This window comes from Poromitra crassiceps (genome assembly GCF_964638095.1).
Source record: "Poromitra crassiceps genome assembly, chromosome: 4".
NCBI classification, from domain to species: Eukaryota; Metazoa; Chordata; class Actinopteri; order Beryciformes; family Melamphaidae; genus Poromitra; species Poromitra crassiceps.
This window is the reverse complement of record NC_139626.1, coordinates 76,359,960-76,386,116: the sequence shown is the minus strand read 5'-3', so window position 1 is coordinate 76,386,116 and position 26,157 is coordinate 76,359,960. Positions and strand designations below refer to the sequence as shown.

General features: G+C 42.9%; 1 protein-coding gene across 1 annotated transcript in view; it reads right to left on the bottom strand.

The window, feature by feature from the left end:
• Window positions 1–2,603: 2,603 nt before the first annotated feature.
• The window catches only part of LOC310775946 (uncharacterized protein), a gene marked incomplete at both ends in the record, with an annotated part of 94,887 nt that continues 71,333 nt past the window's right edge, over window positions 2,604–26,157 (bottom strand). Inside the window, 2 exons of the mRNA XM_083636069.1 lie at window positions 2,604–2,628; window positions 21,731–22,266. Of these exons, the coding sequence (XP_083492195.1) occupies window positions 2,604–2,628; window positions 21,731–22,266 (561 nt within the window). The remainder of the gene's footprint in view (window positions 2,629–21,730; window positions 22,267–26,157) is intronic.

Genomic DNA, 26,157 nt, shown 5'->3' with positions numbered 1-26,157 from the left:
AACGTAAGCTCCTGTTGCCAAATATCGCGAGAGTGTTGCTGAGACAAAGACAGGTCTCGAACAAAGTAACTTTTCTCCTGATCTGTCTGTCTGAAAAATGCCATTTTACTGTCAAAATGTTCAAAAGATATGTGGCTTGTGGAAAATGGGTCCAATATTTACTTTGATGATTATGGAGTGAAATAATTAGTCATAATCTGAGATCATGTTCACTTCTCCCATTGAAGCAATAGACTCAGGACCTGCTGTGACGTCGACTTTGGCTCACTATAGTGTGTCTGTGCCGTGATCCAGCTCCACTCGTCACTTCCTGTTCAAGCTGACTCTGGATCAGCAGAGCAGTCAGTTACTGAATCCTCCCTCCACCTGTCTGTCTGTCTGTCTGTCCCTCCACCAGTCTGTCTGTCTGTCCCTCCACCGGTCTGTCTGTCTGTCCCTCCACCGGTCTGTCTGCCTGTCTGTCTGTCTGTCTGGGCTACATACTGTTCATTTGTTGTTGTTATAGAGTGCCAAAGTCACGCTCTTCCGGGTTAGGCATACGAACCAAGGAATTTCATCCACCATTTATTTTTCCATAGAAATTTCATAAAATTCTTATAAAAATTGTTTGACAAAAAAAATTGTTGTTGTTGTTAGATTTATTTATTTATTTATTTTTATTTTGTTGTTGTTTTGGACCATGTGAAATGTTCTATGGTCTCTCCTGATTCTAGATATATAGCTGAATTGCTTGGTTTGACCCAGTAAAAATATTTTTTATAAGCATTTTACGAAATGTCTGTGGGGAATGAAATCTCTTGGTTCATATGCATAACCCAGAAGAGGGCGTGTCTTTGGCTCTCTATTCTGTTTAGTCCAGTGTGATGCTTGCTGCCTTCAGGTAGCCTGGTAATCCATACTGATCACGTGACCTCACATCCTGTTTGGCTCTTCGTGATACAGTCTCTGTTTCCTGACTGGGCGGGGTCCTTCGGGCCAACACTGTTTTTTAACACGGAGAACTTACACTGGCAAGCTCCATGCGCACAAACAAACGCACCTTGCTTTCAAACGTGCAGGCAGCAGTCCCAGACAGTGAGCTGCGGACCTCAAAGAGCTTGTGTTATAAACATGAAACTAACGTACATTTCTCTCCTAATTTCAACCCAGTGTGAATAACGTGACAAGTGTTCAACTGAATTCAACTCATTTGTTTATACGGTTATGAAGTTGCAGCAGTGACAGATACACAGCTCTCCTTGACGAGCTCAGAGAGCAGGGATCAGCCATAAACAATCTGCAGCAGAGATTACTCACTTTTCCCTAAGTAGAGTTGATTGTAATACTGTGAATATAACAAATTAGATTTTTCTATCTTTTTTTAAATGAAACTCAATTTTATAGCACTCCACAAAAGCAACATTACACATTCAAAGTCAGGAAAGTAAACAAAATCATTTACATAAGCAATTAATGCAACAGTTAATACAATGCAACACAATTACCGTAGTAATTTCAAATACAAAAATAGAGAAAAATATTAATTAAAGAGAATAAAAAATGATTACAGCAATAGGACACAATTTACACAGTGGAAATAATTTGCTAGATACAAGTGCATTAAAAAATGTCAATGGTTATGCTGATTTAGCTAGCTTTGTTTTCCATCTGTAATGACAAACCTCCACAATTTGTGACACACACACACACACACACACACACACATATGTACACACATACACACACACACACACACACACACACACACACACACACACGTCACACACACACACACACACACACACACACACACACATATGTACACACACACATACACACACACACACACACACACACACACACATATATATATACACACATACATACATACACATACTGTACACACACACACACACACACACACACACACACACACACACCCTACGTATACAGCTGTTAGTCTGTCAGTCTGTATCTGTCTTTAACACAACACAGGTCCATGTGTTCTGTGTAGAGTCAAGCTGTTACAGTCTGCAGATGTCCTTCACACTGTTTCTTTGCCTTGTAAATAATGTCAAATAAAAGTCTTTTTTACTCTCTTTGCGGCTGCTGTTTGCTTCTGTTTGTCACAGTGAAGATTGTTGTTGTTGTTGATGATGATGATGATGATGATGATGATGATGATGTTATTATTATCATGATCATTACTCTTCCCAGAGGAGATCATGTGTTCAGTGTATCTTTCTATCTGTCCCCAAGAGTGCTTGAAATATGTCAATGGTAATCATACACAAACACAATATTGTGTTGTGCAGGCTGGCTAATACTACTGCTTTAAACTATACTAGCTTTTTCAGTAGCTAAGCTATTTATAGACCCAAGTATATGTGTGGAAGTTTGGGGGAACACCTACAAAACAAATATCGATCCAATTATCAAGCTACAAAAGAGAGCCATCCGAATTGTCAACCATTCCAAATACTGCGACCCAACAAACCCACTCTTTATTAAATTAAATACCCTTAAATTTAAAGATTTATTTGAGCTCAGAACCTCCATTATACTTTACAAGGCACATAATAACCTTCTTCCCAACTGCATTCAGAAATTGTTTTCACCCCGAGTCAGCCGGTACGAACTAAGGGGAACCTGCATGTTCAAACAAATGAGAGTAAGAACAAACTTTAAAAGTAGATGCATCTCTGTCAAAGGTGTACAACTATGGAATAGTCTCTGCGATGAGTTAAAATTGTGCAATTCTATATGTAAATTCAAAAAAAAAATTAAACTAAGAGTACTTAACAAATACAAAACCCTAGTACAATCAAGTACTTAAAAGCTATCATTAGGGCTTCCAAGATCTATTGAAAACTTTCCTTCTCGCTGTCAACTGATTCTTGCAACTATCTTATTTTTTGTTTTTGATTTTTGATGTAATGAAATGTAAAAAAGGGTAGGCATTCATAAGCTGCGGCTTCAGCCTACACCTTTTCGGTCTCCTATATGTAAACGCACATTATTACTGTAATGCATTCATGTGAAATTGACAAACTGACTGAAATAAATGATTTACTACTTACTTAAGTAGCTTGTAGCTTCCCGCAAAAGCTACAAGCTACTCGCCAGAGAAAATCCATGAGCAAAGCACGCAGTGGAGATTTCTGCTGTGGTTTGGATTAAACAGGAGGAGACATTGCATATGTCAAGTGTGCCTGTGTAGCCAATGGTGCCACATCTATGTGCCGACAGGCCGCAATGCCGATAGCCCACAAGCAGAACCAGCTCATGAGCGAGGCGACGTGCAGCGTCTCGGTGGACCGGCTGGAGCTAACCTCTCCCAGCCCCCACGCCAAACCTAACCTCCCCCAGACCCTAACCCAAAACCTAACCTCTCCCACCCCCCACGCCTAAACCTAACCTCCCCCAGACCCTAACCCAAAACCTAACCTCTCCCACCCCCCACGCCTAAACCTAAGGTCGGCATTGCGGGTGGTCGGCATAGCGGGTGGACACCGTAGCCAATAAAGCACTTCCAGTTCCATTATGACAGACAACAAGTGTTGTTGTCTCATCCTTGCTTTTTAGCATCCTTGCCTCTCTTGCAGCAAGACCCGGCACTACTCTGCCTCTGATTGGGTTGGGTTTAGGCAATGAAGACTGGGTAGGGCAAAATATGTCATGTGCTGGCGAAGTCACATCAGCAACGAACTTTGAAAGATGGCAGAGCCAGAGGGAGCCACTGGCAGTGATGAAGAAGACATTCAGGTTTTATTGTGTGTTTTTGAATAATGTGCCAGTGAGAGTTTCAGTGTGTTTTATAATATAATAAACAATCAAAATGAGATTTTTTTTGCCTGCCTATTTGTTTGGTGGAAAGTTGTTCTTTGACATGAAGTTGATTCAATGTGAGAAAAAAAGTAGCTTTGATGTAGCAAGCTGCTTTTGCCATGTTGCTCGTAGCTTAGCTTGCTACATTTCTCTGGGGATAGTAGACCTACAGTATGTTACTGTAAGACAGGCTATAGGAAATATATGAGATGTGTGGTAGTAGGCCTACAGTATGTTACTGTAAGACAGGCTATAGTAAATATATGAGATGTGTGGTAGTAGGCCTACAGTATGTTACTGTAAGACAGGCGAAAGGAAATATATGAGATGTGTGGTAGTAGACCTACAGTATGTTACTGTAAGACAGACTGGAAATATATGAGATGTGTGGTAGACCTACAGTAGGCTATGTTACTGTAAGACAGGCTATAGAAAATATATGAGATGTGTGGTAGTAGACCTACAGTATGTTACTGTAAGACAGGCTATAGGAAATATATGAGATGTGTGGTAGTAGGCCTACAGTATGTTACTGTAAGACAGGCTATAGGAAATATATGAGATGTGTGGTAGTAGACCTACAGTATGTTACTGTAAGACAGGCTATAGGAAATATATGAGATGTGTGGTAGTATAGGCCTACAGTATGTTACTGTAAGACAGGCTATAGGAAATATATGAGATGTGTGGTAGTAGACCTACAGTATGTTACTGTAAGACATGCTCTAGGAAATATATGAGATGTGTGGTAGTAGGCCTACAGTATGTTACTGTAAGACAGGCTATAGGACATATATGAGATGTGTGGTAGACCTACAGTAGGCTATGTTACTGTAAGACAGGCTATAGGAAATATATGAGATGTGTGGTAGTAGACCTACAGTATGTTACTATAAGACAGGCTATAGGAAATATATGAGATGTGTGGTAGTAGACCTATATACAGTATGTTACTATAAGACAGGCTATAGGAAATTTATGAGATTTGTAGTAGTAGGCCTACAGCAGTGATACTCAACTAGCGGCCCACGAGCTACATGCGGCCCGTGGGCGCCCCCTGTGTGGCCCGCAATGGAATTGCAATTTTGTTTTTGTTTTTGTTTTTACAGTGCACCTGAATGCAACATGCAAGATACCCGCTGAATAAGTGTCCAAATGTTAATGTCATTCTGGCCAATACTCCACTTCTGTTATAGCATTTCAGTCTGGAATATGGAATATCTTTCAATAATCTATGATTTAGCTGCTAAATTGTCAAATACCGCTGTCTGCTCGCTACCCAGGCACTTATGTATGTACTTAACCTAACTAACTTAACCTAACTAACTATCCGGTATGTGCACAACATTGTCAGACTAAACTCCGGCTGACACCCCAAAAACCTACAATCCGCTACAGAAAAATGTATATTGTTTGTTTATTAACTGGCCCCTGGCATCCTATCATTTCACGAAAGTGGCCCCCGGACAAAGCAAGTTGAGTATCCCTGGCCTACAGTATGTTACTGTAAGACAGGTTATAGCAAATATATGAGATGTGTGGTAGTAGACCTACAGTGTGTTACTGTAAGACAGGCTATAGGAAATATATGAGATGTGTAGTAGGCCTACTACAGTATGTTACTGTAAGACAGGCTATAGGAAATATATGAGATGTGTAGTAGTAGACCTACACTATGTTACTGTAAGACAGGCTATAGGAAATATATGAGATGTGTGGTAGTAGACCTACAGTATGTTACTGTAAGAAGGCTATAGTATATGAGATGTGTAGTAGTATACCTACTGTATGTTACTGTAAGACAGGCTATAGGAAATACAGTATATGAGATGTGTGGTAGTAGGTCTACAGTATGTTACTGTAAGACAGGCTATAGGAAATATATGAGATGTAGTAGTAGGCCTACAGTATGTAAAAGCACATTCCAATAATTCCATTCAGTAAATTCAGATGAACAATCCTGTATAATGTTTTTAATAGTTTGTTCTTTAGGCTATATTGATCATTTAATTAGTAGATCCCCTTTCCCTCTTTGCTACTCTAGTGCTTTTGGCATTGTGCCTGTAATATTTTATATAATAAAGTAGCCTACAGAAAAATGTGGTGATGTGTTATCGTCACAGCCCTAGTTATGAAATATAGGAGCCAGCTACAGAGCGCGCTTATCTCTCTTTGCCTTGTATTTACTTCATTTTGTCTGATTTCTGTAAGTTGTATTTTTCTTTCCTTTTTATTCAATTGCCTGGGTGCCCGCAGTGAGTGTGAGAGTGATGAGCAGGCCAGGGGATCCCTCTGCCCCCACAGTTTCACTGTACCTCTTCCAGTGGGGGCCTCATGCCCACCTAGCAGGTCTATGTCTATGGCTCAAAATGTGGAAATGTTGGTGCCATGGGGAAACCGCCACGAAAGATGTACTCAGCCTGAGTGCACTCTATTACATGAGCCAATGAGGCCCCGCAGACTCTAAAAATACGCCCTCCCCCCAACTGTCATATTGTTTCACTTTCAAATGTTGAAACAGATTAATTGTTCAGATTAACAGATAAATCATTAACTTCACTTTGTAATGTACATCTGTGTTTTCACTTGGTGAAGCATTATTATGATGATTGTGAGGAATCATGAACAGTAATGAGTGAATAATATAGCTGAGTCTCCTCTAACCAATTAAATGCAAAATATCCATTATTTAAAGGTAAACCGAGCAATGTTCATAATGTTTGGTAAGATGATATCCAACATGTTGCCCTCCACATGACTCTCTACCCTTCAGGTAGCTGTCTCAAAAAGGTTGTTGGCCCCTGGTCTAAATAGACCCATTTCACAGCAGCTATTTTGACGTGTCAAAGCAGGGTAAACGGCACGCAGGGGTCACCAATAACATTAATGATAGTTCCATTCCAGTGCCAGGCCCCTCATTAATATTGTTGGTTACACCTGCATTTACCCTGCTTTGACAGCTCAAAATGGCTGCTGTGAAAAGGTCTATATAAAGCCAGACCGTGTTTGCTGGCAGTGGAGGTCAGTGGTGTGCTGATGGTCAAAGTGAGTCCAAGACAACATGGAACAAGACAAGGCCAGTTTATTTCTCCAGCACAGTTCAGACACAGAGAACAAGACAAGGCCAGTTTATTTCTCCAGCACAGTTCAGACACAGAGGTTACTCAACTGCTTTACATGAATAACAGAATAAAAAGACATCCGCAAATCTGTATGCATCCAATATCAACAGTCAAAAGTATATCGGAGCAAACACTGGCTCACGTTAGGCACATGCTTTTGGCAATTTAAAAAGTCAAAATGTCATAAAAATCTGATGTTTATTGTAATCTAATCTTTTCAATCAAACGTTTAATTAACAATTACAAGTTAAAATATCACACACACAGTTGGGACTCATCTCATGTAGCCTGTTGAGCTCTGAATAACTGATCAATAATCACCAATAACCAACTTTCATAATGAAAAAAAATAGTTCAGGTAGTTTTGATTGATTGATTTTATTTATTTTGAACAATGTTAAAAGGATAAAAATACATAAAATAAAATAAGAAAAAACTAAATTCGAAACAGCAATGGACAATCCACCAAAGTTTCTGTTTCAACACAAATGTGGTCGAAAAGGACGTAGGATGAAGTCTAAAACTTTTCTAGTCCTACCCCTTCTTACTACTTTATCAATCAAATCACAATTAGCACAATACACATAAAATAATTTCTAAAACTAACAAAGCACCAAGAAAGACCAAATGCATGGAAACAAATACAACCAACGAAACAGCACAACTTCTTACAAGTCCTCATCTTTGTAGCTCATTCCTGTATCCTTTTAATATGTTCTCTTTAAAGATTTGTTTAGTTCAGGTAAAAAATCTGATGTTTATTGTAATCTAATATTTTCAATCAAATGTTTAATTAACAATTACAAGTTAAAATATCACACACACACAGTTGGGACTCATCTCATGTAACCTGTTGAGCTCTGAATAACTGATCAATAAGCTATCAATAATCATCAATAACTAACTGGCATATGAAAAACAATAGTTATGTTAGTTCAGTTAATGTATGTTTATAGCCCCTTATCACAATGTCTCAAAGGGTGTTACATAGCATCATCACAGTATAATATATCATAGTAGATGCTTTTCACTTGACAACATTAACATACATGATATACATACGACACATTTTAGATTATTTACATAATAACCTGATTCTGTCTCGTCAAATCTGATACATTTAATGTTCTAAGTCACATGTCTGTTGTTGGGATGGAGCCCAATCCAAATCCATTATGAGGAGAACCACAGATCATGTGATGCAAACACATATTTACCAAGTTGCTTATTAGTACTCACATAAAAAAGACATGATGGACAGCACAGAGAGAGAGAGAGAGAGAGAGAGACTCCTGACACACGTTGCTGTTACAGCATACAGTATATGACAACAGACCATGTGACCTGTCCCATAGTTTATTTCTGCTATATCTGACAGATAGTTTATTGCTTTAATTAATTAATTAATGTTCAATTAAATTAATGTTTAAGTTTTCAATGTCTAAACGTTTGCTTTGGCAATAAGTACAGTGTTATGTCATGCCAATAAAGCCATTTGAATTGATTTGACAGAGACGGACAGAGAGAGAGAGAGAGAAACGGAGAGAGAAAGAGACAGAGAAACAGAGAGAGAAAGAGACACATCCAGAGAGAGAAACGGAGATAAAGAGATTCAGATTCATTTATTAAGGACTGCACAACAAAGTCATCAGAATTTGCTTTCGGTACAGCATATTATATTATAGCACATTAGCTACTGTGTCAGCAGAAAAAAACATGGACAGTACAGATATGAAAACAATACACAGACAGTACAGGTAGCATATAAACACAAATACAGGACATTCAACATGAACAGAAATTATGGATGGGGTATTGCTTCAGGAGTGAGTGGAGTTCAGTGACCTGATGGGAGTGGGGAAAAAGCTGTTTTTGAACAGAGTTGTTTTGGTGGAAATGGATCTATAGCGCCGGCCAGAGGGCAACAGTTGGAACAGCTGGGTGAGATGAGTCAGAAATTATCTTTTGTGCTCTTGTGATTGTGCGTTTATGGTAGAGTGAGTCTAGTGATGGGAGTGGGGTGCCTATGATTTTTGGAGCTTTTTTGATTATGCGTTGTAGTTTGTTTCGTGAATGGCTGTCCAGACTGCCGTAAGAGAGAGACAGAGAGAAACAGAGAAAGGGAGAGAGAGAGACGGAGAGACAGAGAGAAACAGAGAGAGAAAGAGACAGAGAGAGACATACAGAGAGAGAAACAGAGAGAAAGAGAGAGAGATACGGAGAGAAAGGGAGAGAGAGACAGAGAAAGGGAGAGAGAGACAGAGAGAAACAGAGAAAGGGAGAGAGAGACGGAGAGAAAGGGAGAGAGACAGAGAAAGGGAGAGAGAGACAGAGAGAAACAGAGAAAGGGAGAGAGACGGAGAGAAAGGGAGAGAGAGACAGAGAAAGGGAGAGAGAGATAGAGAGAAACAGAGAAAGGGAGAGAGAGACGGAAAGAAAGGGAGAGAGAGACAGAGAAAGGGAGAGAGAGACAGAGAAAGGGAGAGAGAGACAGAGAAAGGGAGAGAGAGATTCAGAGAGAAACAGAGAAAGGGAGAGAGAGACAGAGAAAGGGAGAGAGAGACAGAGAGAAAGGGAGAGAGAGACAGAGAAAGGGAGAGAGAGATTCAGAGAGAAACAGAGAAAGGGAGCGAGAGACAGAGAGAAAGGGAGAGAGAGACAGAGAAAGGGAGAGAGAGACAGAGAGAAACAGAGAAAGGGAGAGAGAGACAGAGAGAAAGGGAGAGAGAGACAGAGAAAGGGAGAGATAGACAGTGAGAAACAGAGAAAGGGAGAGAGAGACAGAGAAAGGGAGAGAGAGATGGAGAGAAAGGGAGAGAGAGATGGAGAGAAAGGGAGACAGAGACAGAGAGAAACAGAGAAAGGGAGAGAGGAGAAACGTCCTTCCCTCCATTTCAAACACAATCAAGGTATATTTCATTGTTGACATGGTTGTTGTTGTTTGAACTATATAATGTTACAGTAACATCATGTTTTGTGTTTTGTTTGTTACAAACTGTATTTTCCCCTCCGTCTGTATTACCATGTACTAAGTGCTTTGGCAACACTAATTCACTATGGTCATGAGAGAGAGAGAGAGAGAGAGAGAGAGAGAGAGAGACAGAGACAGAGAGAGAGAGACACAGAGAGAGAAGCAGAGAGAGAAAGGGAGAGAGAGAGACACAGAGAGACAGACACAGAGAGAAGCAGAGAGAGAAAGGGAGAGAGACAGAGAGAGTGAGAGAAAGGGAGAGAGAGAGAGAGAGAGAGACTACAACAGGAGGATTTGGCAATATATTTAATAATTATCTACCGATATTAAAGCAATGTGTTATTTGAAGGCACAAACATTGTATTGACAATGAGTGTGTGTGTGTGTGTGTGTGTGTGTGTTTGTGTGTGTGTGTGTGTGTGTGTGTGTGTGTGATCCTGTACAGAGTGAAGCATCATCTCAGCAGCTGTGTTTGGTCACAGTGTGAGTGTTTCTCTCTCACTCCTCTATCTGACACAGAGACACTGAGGCACCTTTGCTAAACACAAACGCAGGGTAAAGTGGTTCAGTGAAGGTGGAGGTGAAGGTGTGGAGGGGAATCCGTATGTCAGATTTAACTATGTAGAAGGACAGAGAGCCAGCAGGCCAGTCCAGATACACTCCTACTCTGTTAGAGGGGTAGGGGGAAGATATGCGTGTTGATTTGTTATTGTGCCAGGCAGAGTATTGCTCATCATAGCAGAACAGACACCAGGACTTTTCATTCTTTCCAATCTCACAGTCAGCACCCTGTCCTTTCCTTCTGATTCCTCTGTAAGTCACTCCTATATCAACCTTTCCTTTCCTCTCCACCTCCCAGTAACAGCGACCAGTCAGACCATCTCTACACAGCAGCTGAGCCAGGCCCTCAAATCTCTCTGGGTGATCAGGATATGACTGCTGCTCTTCCACCCTCGTCACCTTTCTGTTGTCTTCAGACAGGAGGAGCTCTCTGTGTGCTGTGTTTGGGTCCAGTGTGAGTTCACAGGCATCTGATGAGACAACAAGACACACCACAGCAGCTTAGAATAGAATAGAACAGGATGTCTTTATTGTCCACACATGGACATTTGACAGCACTGTGTGTGTGTGTGTGTGTGTGTGTGTTGCAGTGTCTGTGTGTGTGTGTGTGTGTGTGTGTGTGTGTGTGTGTGTTGCAGTGTCTTAGTATGTGTGGTGCAGTGTCTTAGTGTGTGTGTGTTGCAGTGTCTTAGTATGTGTGTGTGTGTCTGTGTGCGTGCGTGCGTGCGTGCGTGCGTGTGTGTGTGTGTGTGTGTGTGTGGCAGTGTCTTAGTATGTGTGTGTGTGGGGCATGAGGTGGCATAAGCCATGACCGGCTCATCCTTGCACATGCCCGGACATGCCTGGACATGCCTGCACATGCCTGGACATGCCTGGACATGCCTGCACATGCCTGGACATACCTGCACATGCCTGGACATGCCTGCACATGCCTGGACATGCCTGCACATGCCTGCACATGCTCTGACATGCCTGCACATGCTCTAACATGCCTGGACATGCCTGGACATGTCTGCACATGCCTGGACATGCCTGCACATGCCTGGACATGTCTGCACATGCTCTGACATGCCTGGACATGCCTGCACATGCCTGGACATACCTGCACATGCCTGGACATGCCTGGACATGCCTGGACATGTCTGCACATGCTTGGACATGCCTGCACATGCCTGGACATGCCTGCACATGCTCTGACATGCCTGCACATGCCTGGACATGCCTGCACATGCCTGGACATGCCTGCACATGCTCTGACATGCCTGGACATACATGCCCAGAGACTGTGTGTGTGTGTGTGTGTGTGTGTGTGTGTGTGTGTGTGTGTGTGTGTGCGTGTGCGTGTGCGTGTGTGTGTGTGTGTGTGTGTTTGTGTGTGTGTGTGACTGAGAGTGTGAGGGGGGGGGGTATCAACATACATGGGAAGTAAAGTATTTCTACTTAATACTCAGGTATTTACTGAGTATTTATTCTTCTGACTTTGTAAGAGGATAAACCTGTGTGAACTGTGTCTCACTATACTTGACATTGATTGGTTTGTAGATCGTGACGTCTGATGTTGGCTTGTTGTGAATGTGATGTTTTGATGGATTTGCTGGTATTTGGGGGGGGGGGGTATTTCCTTTGTCATTTGAAACAGTGTTTTGGAGGTTGACTCACACCACTCATTTCAAGTCATTTCATGACCAGGCTATTAGCCTCTATAGGCTACTGCTGCCATCCAAAGCTGAACAAAGAATGCCAGCCGCACGGGGAGCGTTGTCCCTTGCATGGAGTGCATGTTACACCAAACTTCATTCATAAATCTGTCAGTTTAATAATGTTGCCTTCATTGTCGGCAACGATAGGCCTACAGCCAATAAGGGGCTAATTAGGAATCGTTAGGAGAGACAACAAAAATAAGCTGCAGCTTATATCTCCATAAAAGATCCACCTTTAGCCTGCTGGAACACCTGTCAATCATTCCCTGCCTGTTGAGCGAGGTGGTGGTGTGTCTGTCTGCCTGCGCTGTGTCTGATATTAATTAAGGGACTAGTTTGTCTCTGTGTTTGCTTCTTACAGTGATGCAATATGATAACAAAAGGCAAGTAATTTCTTTATCTTCAGCTCTTCCTTCCTCTCATAGCCTACAGTAGGATGTCCTCTCTCACTCTCATCCTCTCTGAAAATAGCCTACCTAACGTTTAAGTGTTGGAATGTTTCCCCTTTTGACTTTTTACAACATCGTCGGATATTTCAATTAAAAACGTGCTCTCCTCCTCCCACCGGGGACCGCCTTCCATTCCGAAACACCACCGTTCCGACACACCCCCACTCAGAAACCCCCCCATTCCGAAACCCCCCCACACACGAGTTTCCTGCATTCCTGCAGCTTGAAATAAACGTTTCAACTCATTGTTTTTTTATTATATGTCACTGTCTTCATATAATTTCGCTATAGCAGTAAACACGAGCCTGCTGCATTCAGATAGATACAGGAATGTGAACGTTGGATACATCCTAAAATCAGCTGTGGATCACAGACATGTTTGCACTCCGTGTTGTTCAGAATCGCGCGAGCCGCTGCTCAGGGACTGGGCACAGCTGTCCCGCTTGCTTTCTCCCCCACTCCGCAAAGAAATAGGCTAGACCTTGACAACGCACATTCTAGTTAAGCGTGTATCGGGCCCGGAGCAGTGTTTTTATTTTAATTTTTTGGCACACAGACTTTCCACTCTGCTGGTCTAAATAGCCTACCAGGTGTGGTCTTGCGCATTCCTGGCTCGCAGTTTTCTGCAGGTGCACTAGAGATATCTCTCTACAATCACTAAACATTGTTCATTTATGTTGTCTTGCCATACAGTTTGTTAAATTTGTCAAATGCGTAATCCGAGAGCGCAAGGATCTGTTCCACAGCAGCATATTCAACTGATTATTTTTACGCCGACAGGATCTAATCATAAATGATGTTTTCTACACATCTAAAGGTGAGCTGTTACACACGCCCACATTCATACCGTGACAAGTGTTTGAAAAAAATTAATTGTAACTTTGAGTCAAATGCTCACAGTTGAATAAGGTCCATTGAGTCATATTAGCAAGATGGAAGGATGGAAATTTAGCTTCCCCATTCCCGATGGTCTAGCGCCGCCTATGCATATTTTCAATAAAAAACAATGAGTTGCAGTGTTTGATGCAGGAAACTCGGAGAAATATAGACTTGAAAATCAATTTCGGAGTGGGGGGGTTTCGAAATGGAGGGGATGTCCCCATTCGGAATAGCGGTGCCTTTAAAAAAATGGGAAAACCCCTCCATTATGAAGAATGGAGGTCGATCTTCGCAGTGGCGGGGTTTCGAAAAGGCAGGGTGTAACCCTCCCACCATGTGCTACAGTGGCTCATTTTTCATTGTTTCTCTGAAAATAGCCTTGTTAAACTAAACTTTCCTGTATTTGGTCCGAAAGTCCAAACTATCCCAAAAATGCTTTCACACTGCAAGCGAACCACACGATGGTGCAGTTTGATCCAGACCGAGACCACCTCTTTTCATCGGACCAAGGACCGGGCGTTTGGTCCGCACCGTGGTCCGTGGGAGGTTTCACACCTGTCATTTTGGTTTCGGATCAAACTGGAAAGTCCGAAAGTCCGGACCAAACAAGGTAGGTGTGAAAGCGCCCTAAGAAGAACACAATTGCTCGAGTGACATCATTGATGACATCACAACTGCCTGATGTAGTCACCTGTAAGTCAGCAGTTGACCTGGGCGAATCCATCTTGTGTGTTTTTTGTTGTTTTTGGTTTACAATTTTAGTTACAGTACATGAAGATGCCCACAGCCCTATGTTCCCACCAGTGTTGGGCAGTAAGGCATTACTTAGTAACTGCAATCAGATTACAGTAACGTGTTACTTAGTTACTCTAATCAGATTACAGTTAGACATTACACTTTTGCAAATCCATGAGCATCATTCACACCTGCAGGAGTTAACTGTGCTCTTATTCTTCTCTTCCTACCTCGATAACCATTGTGTTTACATGCATGTTGTAATTAAGCGGTTTTGCTGTCATTTCGTTGTGCTGCTTCTCTCTCTGCTTGTCAAATTCATATTAGGTTGTGGGCCGGATTTGTTCAAATAAGACCTCATGGGGGCCAGATTATGTTTAGGCTATTTGACTCGTCAAAATGTGGATATTTATTATTTGAAATAGCTGAGTGCCATAAGTGGCACAGAAAGCATGTTTCCTATTTATACATATATTAACAATACATACAATACAATACATATTGTGGTTGATGATGAGAGAATGATAAATTGCATGTTGGCACATGAAAACCCCACAAAATTACAAAGTAGAGAAGTAGAAAAGTAGTGTAAGGGAGAAGTTTAGCCGATTGTAACAAATAGGCTACTAGACTCTCATATGTGCTACAGAAGGCATTTCCTACAACTATTCCCAATAATAATTACATACGTATTGTTAATTAATTAATTATCTGTCCAGAATAGCTGGTTCAGATACCGTGGTTAGCTGTCCTGTGATCAGTAGGTTTAAGGCAGTTTTAATGTTGTGGGGAGGTGTCGACAGGTGTCTCACGAAAAGTGTTGTGTGGAGACTGAGGCTCAAAGGACATATAGGGAGAGATCGAGACATCTGCACAAGCTGTCACAAACACACACACACACACACACACTTGAACTATGGTAGCTAATTTGACATAGTAAATTAACTAGGGCTGTCAAATGATTAATTGTATTAATCGCGATTAATCGTGCGATTAACTATAGTTAATCGTGATTAATCGCATCTTTGTATCGCATGTTTAAAATGTAATTATTTTGCATTTCAAAGCATTTTTAATTAGATATTAATCATTCTTACCAGTGTGTCGTGATTGGGAATCAAATGAATGCAAATAAATGTACTTTGTGATCTTGAATTTTAGATTTGGAATGTAGACAGGAGGTAACAATGTCTACAAAATATATCTAGAAACGATACTTCCGGCGGCGGCGCTGTGGAGCAGTCAAAACCCAAAATGACACAGCCGAAGAAGGCTGTGTCTGAGCTAAAAACGTTGGCACTTCCATGTGAATAATGGCTCGGTATTGGAAACTGTGTATTGATAACGTGTATATCGCGTGAAGCCATTGGAGCCGACCTCCCAGTGGTTAGAGGACCCGCGCATCTGAGACTCTGAAGGAAGAATGAGTGATGAGTCTCGCGCTAGCTAGCTGGCTGCTAGCTGGCCGCTAGCTACTTTTAGGTGATCGCTCGCCTCAAACTCGATGTACTTCGGTGATATTTTAATTCCGTTTTACACAAGGTGCAAACTACGGCTCTTGACTTGTCCACTGTGCCATTTGGGCAGTTTTTTTAAAGTAAAACGAGCCATTTAACTCATTCATGGCCAGTTTAGGACTGTCAATATTTAGCACAGGCCAATAATATCATAATTGTTGGTCATCTTTCAAGACCCACAGTAAATTATCTATTAGCACCAAAGTGATTTGCAATACCTCAAAATGAAGATGTACGTCTCTGGGTTCACCAGAAAAAAAAAGTGAGCTTTTAGCATGTTCTGTACTCTACTTATAGCCATTTATATACACCCTGTTTTCACCAAAAAGGTCTCTCTGAGAAGAGAAATTGCAGAAAATTGCATTTTTGTAAAGGACACTATCTCAGGCAGAACTCGCTCTCAATTCTTTTATTTTGAACTGTATTGACATCAGACATGTAAATATTATTCGTTATGACACAAATGACAAAAAAAAATATATATATATATATATATATATATATATATATATATATATACATGAAGTGCTTTTTTTACATTCAACAATACAGTTTACTTAGTGTGAGTGAGTGTGAATGTGTGTGTGTGTGCGCGGGGCCAATGTGTGTCTCTTTACATTACATTACATTTCGTCATTTAGCAGACCTAAATGACCGTCCTGACCGTCCTGACCTCATTCTGAGATGTGGGCTCACAATCGGCTCCTCATCTGAAATAAAAGCAACATATCCTCAGTAAACTATATAATCACATTTAGTACAGAGACAGTGTAGTGTACTAGTGTCTCAGTAAACTATACGATCATAGAATGCAGAGATCAGTGTAGTCTCTCTCACACACACACACACACACACACACACACACACACACACACACACACACACACACTCCTTACCGCGAGATCATCCGGGTCCTGTCGCATTGGAGTCCAGTCTTCCTCGCCCTCACATGGAAAGTGGCCGTGCTGCTTGGCTCTGTGTGAAAGCAATTTCTGTGGCGAGGCTGCTGTTCTCCTCCTCACAAAGTTGTGACTCCGTCTCGTCTCTTTCGGGCTGGCACACAGAAACGGGGTCCAGGGACCAGGATCGATCATGTTGGTCACGGGTTTGACTACCGCGAACAACTGATCCATGTCCGCTGCCCTGCAGCAAGGCGACCAGCTCGTGCAGCACGCCGAGGGGCGTTTCAATGGCGTTTCTCCTCTCTGCACAAGGAAGCGTTTCTCCGTTTTCTGTTCTTTCCTCCTGCTCAATTTCAAAACAACAGCTGCGGTATGTGTTTGTTCACGTGTTGTCGGCTTGACTTTGAGGCCAGGGACCTGATACCATGTCACAGGCTGGGGAAGTCTTTGAACTACGCGCTGCACTAATAAAAACAAAAACACGTCAAACACAAACAAACAGGGCTATTCCTGATAACACGTTAAAGACGTCTTTGGCGATGAATGAGTTAAAAGCGTATTGCTGTCGTTCTCTTCCATGCCTCCTGCGCAAGCAGGAGACAGGAAACTGAACGACTTGACTACAAGTACGGGTGCGACGAAGGGACAAAATAGTGGCATGCGATTAACGCGATAAAAAAAAACTCGTTATGGTCGGCACGCATTAACGCACGATTAACGCGTTAACGCTGACAGCCCTAAAATTAACGGACACAAGACCTCTCTATTGCTGTTTTATTGCCAGTTACATCGGCACTAAAGGCTTAAATATACTTCTGCATCCGCCTTGACTTGGAGCCTTGCCAGCAGCAGCTACTCCTGTATACTCGAACATCAGCTTAACGAGGGCTCCTGTTAACTCCCCATCTACATCATCATCATCATCATCAGTATATAAATGGGAGCTGGGGCTCTTTCTGTCTGTCTGTCTGTCTGTTTGTTTCTCTGTTTCCCATTGTGACATCATCCGTGATGTCATAAATCTGACATCATCAGTGATGCTGGTCTCATTGGCCACGCAGCAGCCGAGCTGCGGGCAAGGCTGCGCAGCGGCCGATCTGCGAATGCGAGCTGCAGGGCCAGCTTGGCGAGCTTCAGGATTTGAGGAATCGAGGGTGCGAGATCCCTAGTTATATTATACTCGTGCTGTTTACGTCATTTGCATCGAGTCACATTTTTGAGGAGCTGCATGCAGGCTGTGCCGGGAGGCTCAGCTGCGGCGCACCCCTCGGCGTATTCAGCGAGGGGTTTAACGTGGTAGTATGTAAAGCTTTTAAGAGTTGCAGAACTTTCCCCTCAGTTCATTGCTTTTTATGTGTAAAAGTCCTCCGTGCCCCTCCACCAGTGCAGGCTGTCTCGCCCCTCCGCCGCTTCATGGACCATATCGCTTCACTTTACGACTGTTCCCACACCTTGCGTCAAAATGGTGGAACGAACTCCCCCCCGCAATCAGAACCACAGAAACATTACCCTCTTTTCGCAAAAAACTAAAAACACATCTTTTTAGATCCTAACTGATTCCCCCCTGACCGAACTCTTCATGCACCACCTATTCACTGTTTTTAAACGAACTGAACTGAAATGAACTGTATACACTTTTATATTTTGTTTCATCTGATTGTGTTGTGAATCTGTTTTTATTACTGCTGTCTATACATTTTGTTTGCTGCTGGTTTTCTACTGTTTTTCTATCTGTTTTTATTGCTGTGCTGTACATAATTTCTGTACGTCGCTTTGGATAAAAGCGTCTGCTAAATGCCAATAAAGTAAAATAAAGTGTCGACTTGTAGGCTGTTTTACTGCCAATAAGTTAGGCGGCAGAACAGAGGAATCATCATCAACTGTAGCCAGTCGCTACAGAGGCCTTTTTCCCCTTCAACCCAAAACATCTGAAACTGTTTCTGTAAGGTACTGTCCTCTATGGATAGAAGTGATGAGTTGAGGTGGGGGCCCGGGATGGTGGCTGAGGGAAGAGGATGAAGATGTGCATGTGTGTGTGTGTGTGTGTGTGTGTGTGTGTGTGTGTGTGTGTGTGTGTGTGTGTGTGTAGGTGTGTAGGTGTGTGGAGTATGGATGTTTGATTGGCTTGGGGAAATTTTGGAAAATGAGGACATTTAGTCAAATAAATCTAAACAGAATGTAAATTCTGAATTTTATTTGGAAGAACTACAAAAAATACACACTTACATTTCTTCAGCCTCTCTCCACCATCGTCCAGCCTGGAGGAATAAACAAAGTCAGACCAGCAGATTATCTTTGATAATGGAAACATGGACATTTAAAGGAACACTATGCAGCATTTTTCCACACACACACACACACACACACACACACACACACACACACACACCAGGGTGGGGATTACACGGAGGCCATGAGGCCATGGCCTCCGTTGCCCCTCCCTCTGGCCGTGATGCCCTGACATCCCTAAGGCCACCTTGGCAGTGCCCTGCTAGCAGCCTGCTACTGGCTGGGTTTCCCAAAAGCTTCTTAGCGCTAAGAAGCTTCTTTAACCCTTCTTAAGGCCCCCTTAAGAAGCAAACGCGTTTCCCAATTGCTTCTTAGCCTAAGATGATCTTTCGTTACGAAGGCATGCGTTTCCCAAAAGCTTCTTAGCGCTAAGAAGCTTCTTTGACCCTTCTTAAAGGCCCATTCCGTCGGTTCTGGCGAGAAATAAATGTGCACAAATTGTTTTTTATTGGCAATGAGTGAATGCGCCTTGACGTAACTTAAAAATCGCGACCAGGGGCGTTTCTCTCCGACCAGCCGTTCAGAAGATACATGGAAATACCGCATTTTCGAAGGGGTGAGCATTTCCCGCCACAGCTAGAGGATGTGACGTCTGCGCGTTCACGAGCCTGCCTCTTGTCCTCATGGCTCCGGTGTAAAAACCAATACAAACGAAGAAGACGGCTAACAGGAAATGGCTAACGCTACGTTCGTCGCTAGCTGCTAGCAAAAGGAAACAACAACAGACTCCAGAAAAAGTCCACACTAAATAAATAAACAAATATTTATCTAATGAAGCCCGTCTGGCCAGACAGCAGCAATGTGACCGACATCGGGGGGAAACTAGAGTCAGGACTGTGTTTTCGGTTCATGAAGGAAACTTGCTGCTTGTAGCTACTGTAATGTGGTTTTGACCAGATACAGTAACGTTAGCTGCTTGCTAATGGATTTTCAAGATTCAAGATTTTTATTGTCACTCCATAGTACAAGTATCTGACCACCTGGTCAGAAACTCTGCTAACATTACCGTCTTGTGTGAAGTAATGCAACCCTAACGTTACTACCGTTATGCTTATGGTCATGGAACATTATTGTTTGACTGCAGTTAGCTGCGGTGGGGAGTCTGCCTATTATAACCATAACGTTAGCTTGATGCTATACGCGGCTAACTAATAGATTTAGCTATATTTATAGAAATCACCACCGAGCTCCACTAATAACGTTACCGTCTTGTGTGGATAATGAATGTAACAGTCGTAAATATGCCTAACGTTACTGTTATGCTTATGAAACATTGTTTGATTGTTCAGTTTGGTCAACTCCAGGCATTACACGGTACCGTACATACAGGGGGAACAGGCTATTTCCTGGCTTGTGCTAACATGAGTATCCACTTTCCCGCAGCCAACGCAAGCCAAAACACGACCAAACATGCCACAATAACGTCCCCTAATTCATCCAGAATCCTTCCTGGGCATCTCAAGGCTGATCTGACAGATAAATTGTCCAGGTTGCCGTTTTCAAGTGACTTTTATGAGTTAACGTTACAAAGCAACCAACAGCTCTGCTCTTGCCAGGCAACTGCTTGTGCGCGTGCGAGTATGGTGCCCGCGCGTCAGCTCGTTCACACGCTGCCTGCAGTTACTCTAACGGCCACCGGTGTCAGTAACAGTGACAATTGACGGAATGGGCCTTTAAGGCTCCCGTAAGAAGCCAACGAAGCCAACGCGTTTCCCGATTGCTTCTTAGCCTAAAATTATCTTCCGTTAAGAAGGCTGCGTTTCCCAAAAGCTTCTTAGCGCTAAGATGATCTTTCGTTAAGAAGGTTTTTTAAGAAGGGTCTGGGGCATTCTTAACACCTTCTTAATGACAAAACACTGGCAGATCCAGCCGCGTCAGACAAAAGGAGATACTTGTGTCCACTGTTCCTCTTGTGTTTTTCCCTTTTTCCTTTCTTTCATGCACCCTTTAGTGTTTAAAATTGGGGAACACTTGAAAATCTCCCCTGTATGTATGGTTACTTGTGTTTTAAATGTTTTACCGTAGGCTATCTTCCTCTAATCAGAATGGATTCCTTTTATAATAAGAATGTTGTGGATTTATATAGCACCTTTCACAGAACCCAAGGTCGCTTAAATTCTGTAGTGTTTCTCGCAATTTTGTTGTATGCTGTGTATATAAAGCAATTTGAACTGCAGTCCATGTGTGAAATCAATAATGTTTAATAGAAGAAGCTCTTGTTTAACATGACCACGATTAGGTTATTCTACAACAGTGTTTCTCAACCACTGGGTCGTGGCCCACTGGTGGGCTCAGAGTGCCATCTAGTGGGCCGCAGAAGACCTCTCACATCGAGATGGTGGACAGCACCAGTTAAGATGCTTCTTAAGAGCCTTCTTTAGCGATGTGTTAAGAAGGCTGTTAAGAAGGCGTTTGGGAAACACTTCTTTGGAGCCTTCTTAACTCCTTGAGAAGCTTCTTAACTCTTAAGAACACACACACACACACACACACACACACAGAGACACACACACACACACACACACACACACACACACACACACACACACACACACACACAGAGAGAGAGAGAGAGACACACACACACACACACACACACACACAGAGAGAGAGTCACACACACACACACACACACACACACACACACACACATACTCACACACAAGGGCTGCTCAATTAATGGCATTAATAATTTGGAAGGGAAAACACAATCGATCATAATATATTATTGAATGCAGCGTGTAGAATAATAATAAACGTAGATTATGCATTTATATGAGAAAAGACTCAAGACCGACCCCATGCGTTCTGAAGCCGCCTCCCTCCTGGCCTCCAGAGACATTGAGGCACCTCTGCCAAACCCAAAGCCAGGGTAAAGTGGTTCAGTGAAGGTGGAGGTGAAGGTGTGGAGGTGAATCAGTATGTCAGAGGAAACTATGTAGAAGGACAGAGAGCCAGCAGCCCAGTCCAGATACACTGCTACTCTGTTAGAGGGGGAGGGGGAAGATATGCGTGTTGATTTATTATTGTGCCAGGCAGAGTAACGATCATCAGAGCAGAACAGACCCCAGGACTTTTCATTAAGTCCAATCTGACAGTCATCACCCCCTCCTCTCCTTCTGATTCCTCTGTAAATCATTCCTATATCAACCACTCCTTTCCTCTCCACCTCCCAGTAACAGCGACCAGTCAGACCATCTCTACACAGCAGCTGAGCCGTGTCGTTAAATCTCTCTGGGTGATCAGGATATGGCTGCTTCTCTGTCACCCTCGTCACCGTTCTGTTGTCTTCAGACAGGAGGAGGAATCTGTTTGCTGTGTTTGGGTCCAGTGTGAGTTCTTCACAGGCATCTGATGAGACAACAAGACACAACACAGCACCAGCTTAGAATAGAATAGAACAGAATGTCTTTATTGTCCACACATGGACATTTGACAGCACTGTGTGTGTGTGTGTGTGTGTGTGTTGCAGTGTCTTAGTATGTGTGTTGTGTGTGTGTGTGTGTGTTGCAGTGTCTTAGTATGTGTGTGTGTGTGTGTGTGTGTGTGTGTGTGTGTGTGTGTGTGTGTGTGTTGCAGTGTCTTAGTATGTGTGTGTGTGTGTGTGTGTGTGTTGCAGTGTCTTAGTATGTGTGTGTGTGTGTGTGTGTGTGTGTGTGTGTGTGTGTGTGTGTCGCAGTGTCTTAGTGTGTGTGTGTGTGTGTGTGTGTGTGTGTGGGGGGCATGAGGTGGCATAAGCCATGACCGGCTCATCCTTGCACATGCCTGGACATGCCTGCACATGCCTGCACATGCCTGGACATACATGCACATGCCTGGACATACCTTTACATGCCTGGACATGCCTGCACATGCCTGAACATGCCTGGACATGTCTGCACATGCTTGGACATGCCTGCACATGCCTGGACATGCTCTGACATGCCTGCACATGCTCTGACATGCCTGCACATGCCTGGACATGCTTGGCCATGCCTGCACATGCCTGGACATGCCTGCACATGCTCTGACATGCCTGGACATGCCTGGACATGTCTGCACATGCTCTGACATGCCTGCACATGCTCTGACATGCCTGCACATGCCTGGACATACATGCCCAGAGACTGTGTGTGTGTGTGTGTGTGTGTGTGTGTGTGTGTGTGTGTGTGTGTGTGTGTGTGTGTGTGTGTGTGCGTGTGTGCGTGCGTGCGTGCGTGCGTGTGTGTGTTTGTCTGTGTGTGTGGCTGCACATGCTCTGACATGCCTGCACATGCTCTGACATGCCTGCACATGCTCTGACATGCCTGCACATGCCTGGACATACATGCCCAGGGACTGTGTGTGTGTGTGTGTGTGTGTGTGTGTGTGTGTGTGTGTGTGTGTGTGTGTGTCTGTGTGTGTGTGTGTGTGTGTGTGTGTGTGTGTGTGTGTGTGCGTGCGTGCGTGCGTGCGTGCGTGCGTGTGTGTGTCTGTCTTTGTGTGTGTGTGTGTGTGTGACTGAGGGGGGGGGGGGGTATCAACATACATGGGAAGTAAAGTATTTCTACTTAATACTCAGGTATTTACTGAGTATTTATTCTTCTGACTTTGTAAGAGGATATAACAAACCTGTGTGAACTGCGTCTCACTATACTTGACATTGATTGGTTTGTAGATCGTCACGTCTGATGTTGGCTTGTTGTGAATGTGATGTTTTGATGGGTTTGTTGGTATCGGGGGGGGGGGGGTTTGGAGGTTGACTCACACCACTCATTTCAAGTCATTTCATGACCAGGCTATTAGCCTCTATAGGCTACTGCTGCCATCCAAAGCTGAACAAAGAATGCCAGCCGCACGGGGAGCGTTGTCCCTTGCATGGAGTGCATGTTACACCAAACTTCATTCATAAATCTGTCAGTTTAATAATGTTGCCTTCATTGTCGGCAACGATAGGCCTACAGCCAATAAGGGGCTAATTAGGAATCGTTAGGAGAGACAATAACAATAAGCTGCAGCCTATATCTCCATAAAAGATCCACCTTTAGCCTGCTGGAACACCTGTCAATCATTCCCTGCCTGTTGAGCCAGGTGGTGGTGTGTCTGTCTGTCTGCGCTGTGTCTGATATTAATTAAGGGACTAGTTTGTGTCTGTCTGTTTGTTTCTGTGATGCAATATGATTTAAAAAAAGGCAAATCATTTCTTTATCTTCAGCGCTCCCCTCCTCTCATAGCCTACAGTAGGATGTCCTCTCACTCTCATCCTCTCTGAAAATAGCCTACCTAACGTTTAAGTGTTGGAATGTTTCCCCTTTTGACTTTTTACAACATCGTCGGATATTTCAATTAAAAACGTGCTCTCCTCCTGTGCTACAGTGGCTCATTTTTCAATGTTTCTCTGAAAATAGCCTCGTTAAACTAAACTTTCCTGTATTTGGTCCGAAAGTCCAAACTATCCCAAAAATACTTTCACACTGCAAGTGAACCACACAATGGTGCAGTTTGATCCAGACCGAGACCACCTCTTTTCATCGGACCAAGGACCGGGCGTTTGGTCCGCACCGTGGTCCGGGAGGTTTCACACCTGTCATTTTGGTTCGGATCAAACTGGAAAGTCCGAAAGTCCGGACCAAACGAGGTAGGTGTGAAAGCGCCCTAAGAAGAACACAATTGCTCGAGCGACATCATTGATGACATCACAACTGCCTGATGTAGTCACCTGTAAGTCAACAGTTGACCTGGGCGAATCCATCTTGTGTGTTTTTGGTTGTTTTTGGTTTACAATTTTAGTTACAGTACATGAAAATGCCCACAGCCCTATGTTCCCACCAGTGTTGGGCAGTAAGGCGTTACTTAGTAACTGCAATCAGATTACAGTAAAGTGTTACTTAGTTACTGTAATCAGATTACAGTTACACATTACACTTTTGCAAATCCATGAGCGTACAGTGAGCATCATTCACACCTGCAGGAGTTAACTGTGCTCTTATTCTTCTCTTCCTACCTCGATAACCATTGTGTTTACATGCATGTTGTAATTAAGCGGTTTTGCTGTCATTTCGCTGTGCTGCTTCTCTCTCTGCTTGTCAAATTCATATTAGGTTGTGGGCCGGATTTGTTCAAATAAGACCTCATAGGGGCCAGATTATGTTTAGGCTATTTGACTCGTCAAAATGTGGATATTTATTATTTGAAATAGCTGAGTGCCATAAGGCACAGAAAGCATGTTTCCTATTCATACATATATTAACAATACTTAGGCTACATATTGTGGTTGATGATGAGAGAATGATAAATTGCATGTTGGCAAATGAAAACCCCACAAAATTACAAAGTAGAGAAGTAGAAAAGTAGTGTAAGGGAGAAATTTAGCCTATTGTAACAAATAGGCTACTAGCCTCTCATATGTGCTACAGAAGGCATTTCCTACAACTATTCCCAATAATAATTACATACGTATTGTTAATTAATTAATTATCTGTCCAGAATAGCTGGTTCAGATACCGTGGTTAGCTGTCCTGTGATCAGTAGGTTTAAGGCAGTTTTAATGTTAGATGTTAGACAGGTGTCGACAGGTGTCTCACGAAAAGTGTTGTGTGGAGACTGAGGCTCAAAGGACGTATCGGGAGAGATCGAGACATCTGCACAAGCTGTCACAAACACACACACACACACACACACACACACACACACACTTGAGCTACGGTAGCTAATTTGACATAGTAAATTAACTAGGGCTGTCAAATGATTAATTGTATTAATCGCGATTAATCGTGCGATTAACTATAGTTAATCGTGATTAATCGCATCTTTGTATCGCATGTTTAAAATGTCATTATTTTGCATTTCAAAGCATTTTTAATTAGATATTAATCATTCTTACCAGTGTGTCGTGATTGGGAATCAAATGAATGCAAATAAATGTACTTTGTGATCTTGAATTTTAGATTTGGAATGTAGACAGGAGGTAACAATGTCTACAAAATATATCTAGAACCGATACTTCCGGCGGCGGCGCTGTGGAGCAGTCGAAACCCAAAATGACACAGCCGAAGAAGGCTGTGTCTGAGCTAAAAACGTTGGCACTTCCATGTGAATAATGGCTCGGTATTGGAAACTGTGTATTGATAACGTGTATATCGCGTGAAGCCATTGGAGCCGACCTCCCAGTGGTTAGAGGACCCGCGCATCTGAGACTCTGAAGGAAGAATGAAGTGATGGCGAGTCTCGCGCTAGCTAGCTGGCTGCTAGCTGGCTGCTAGCTGGC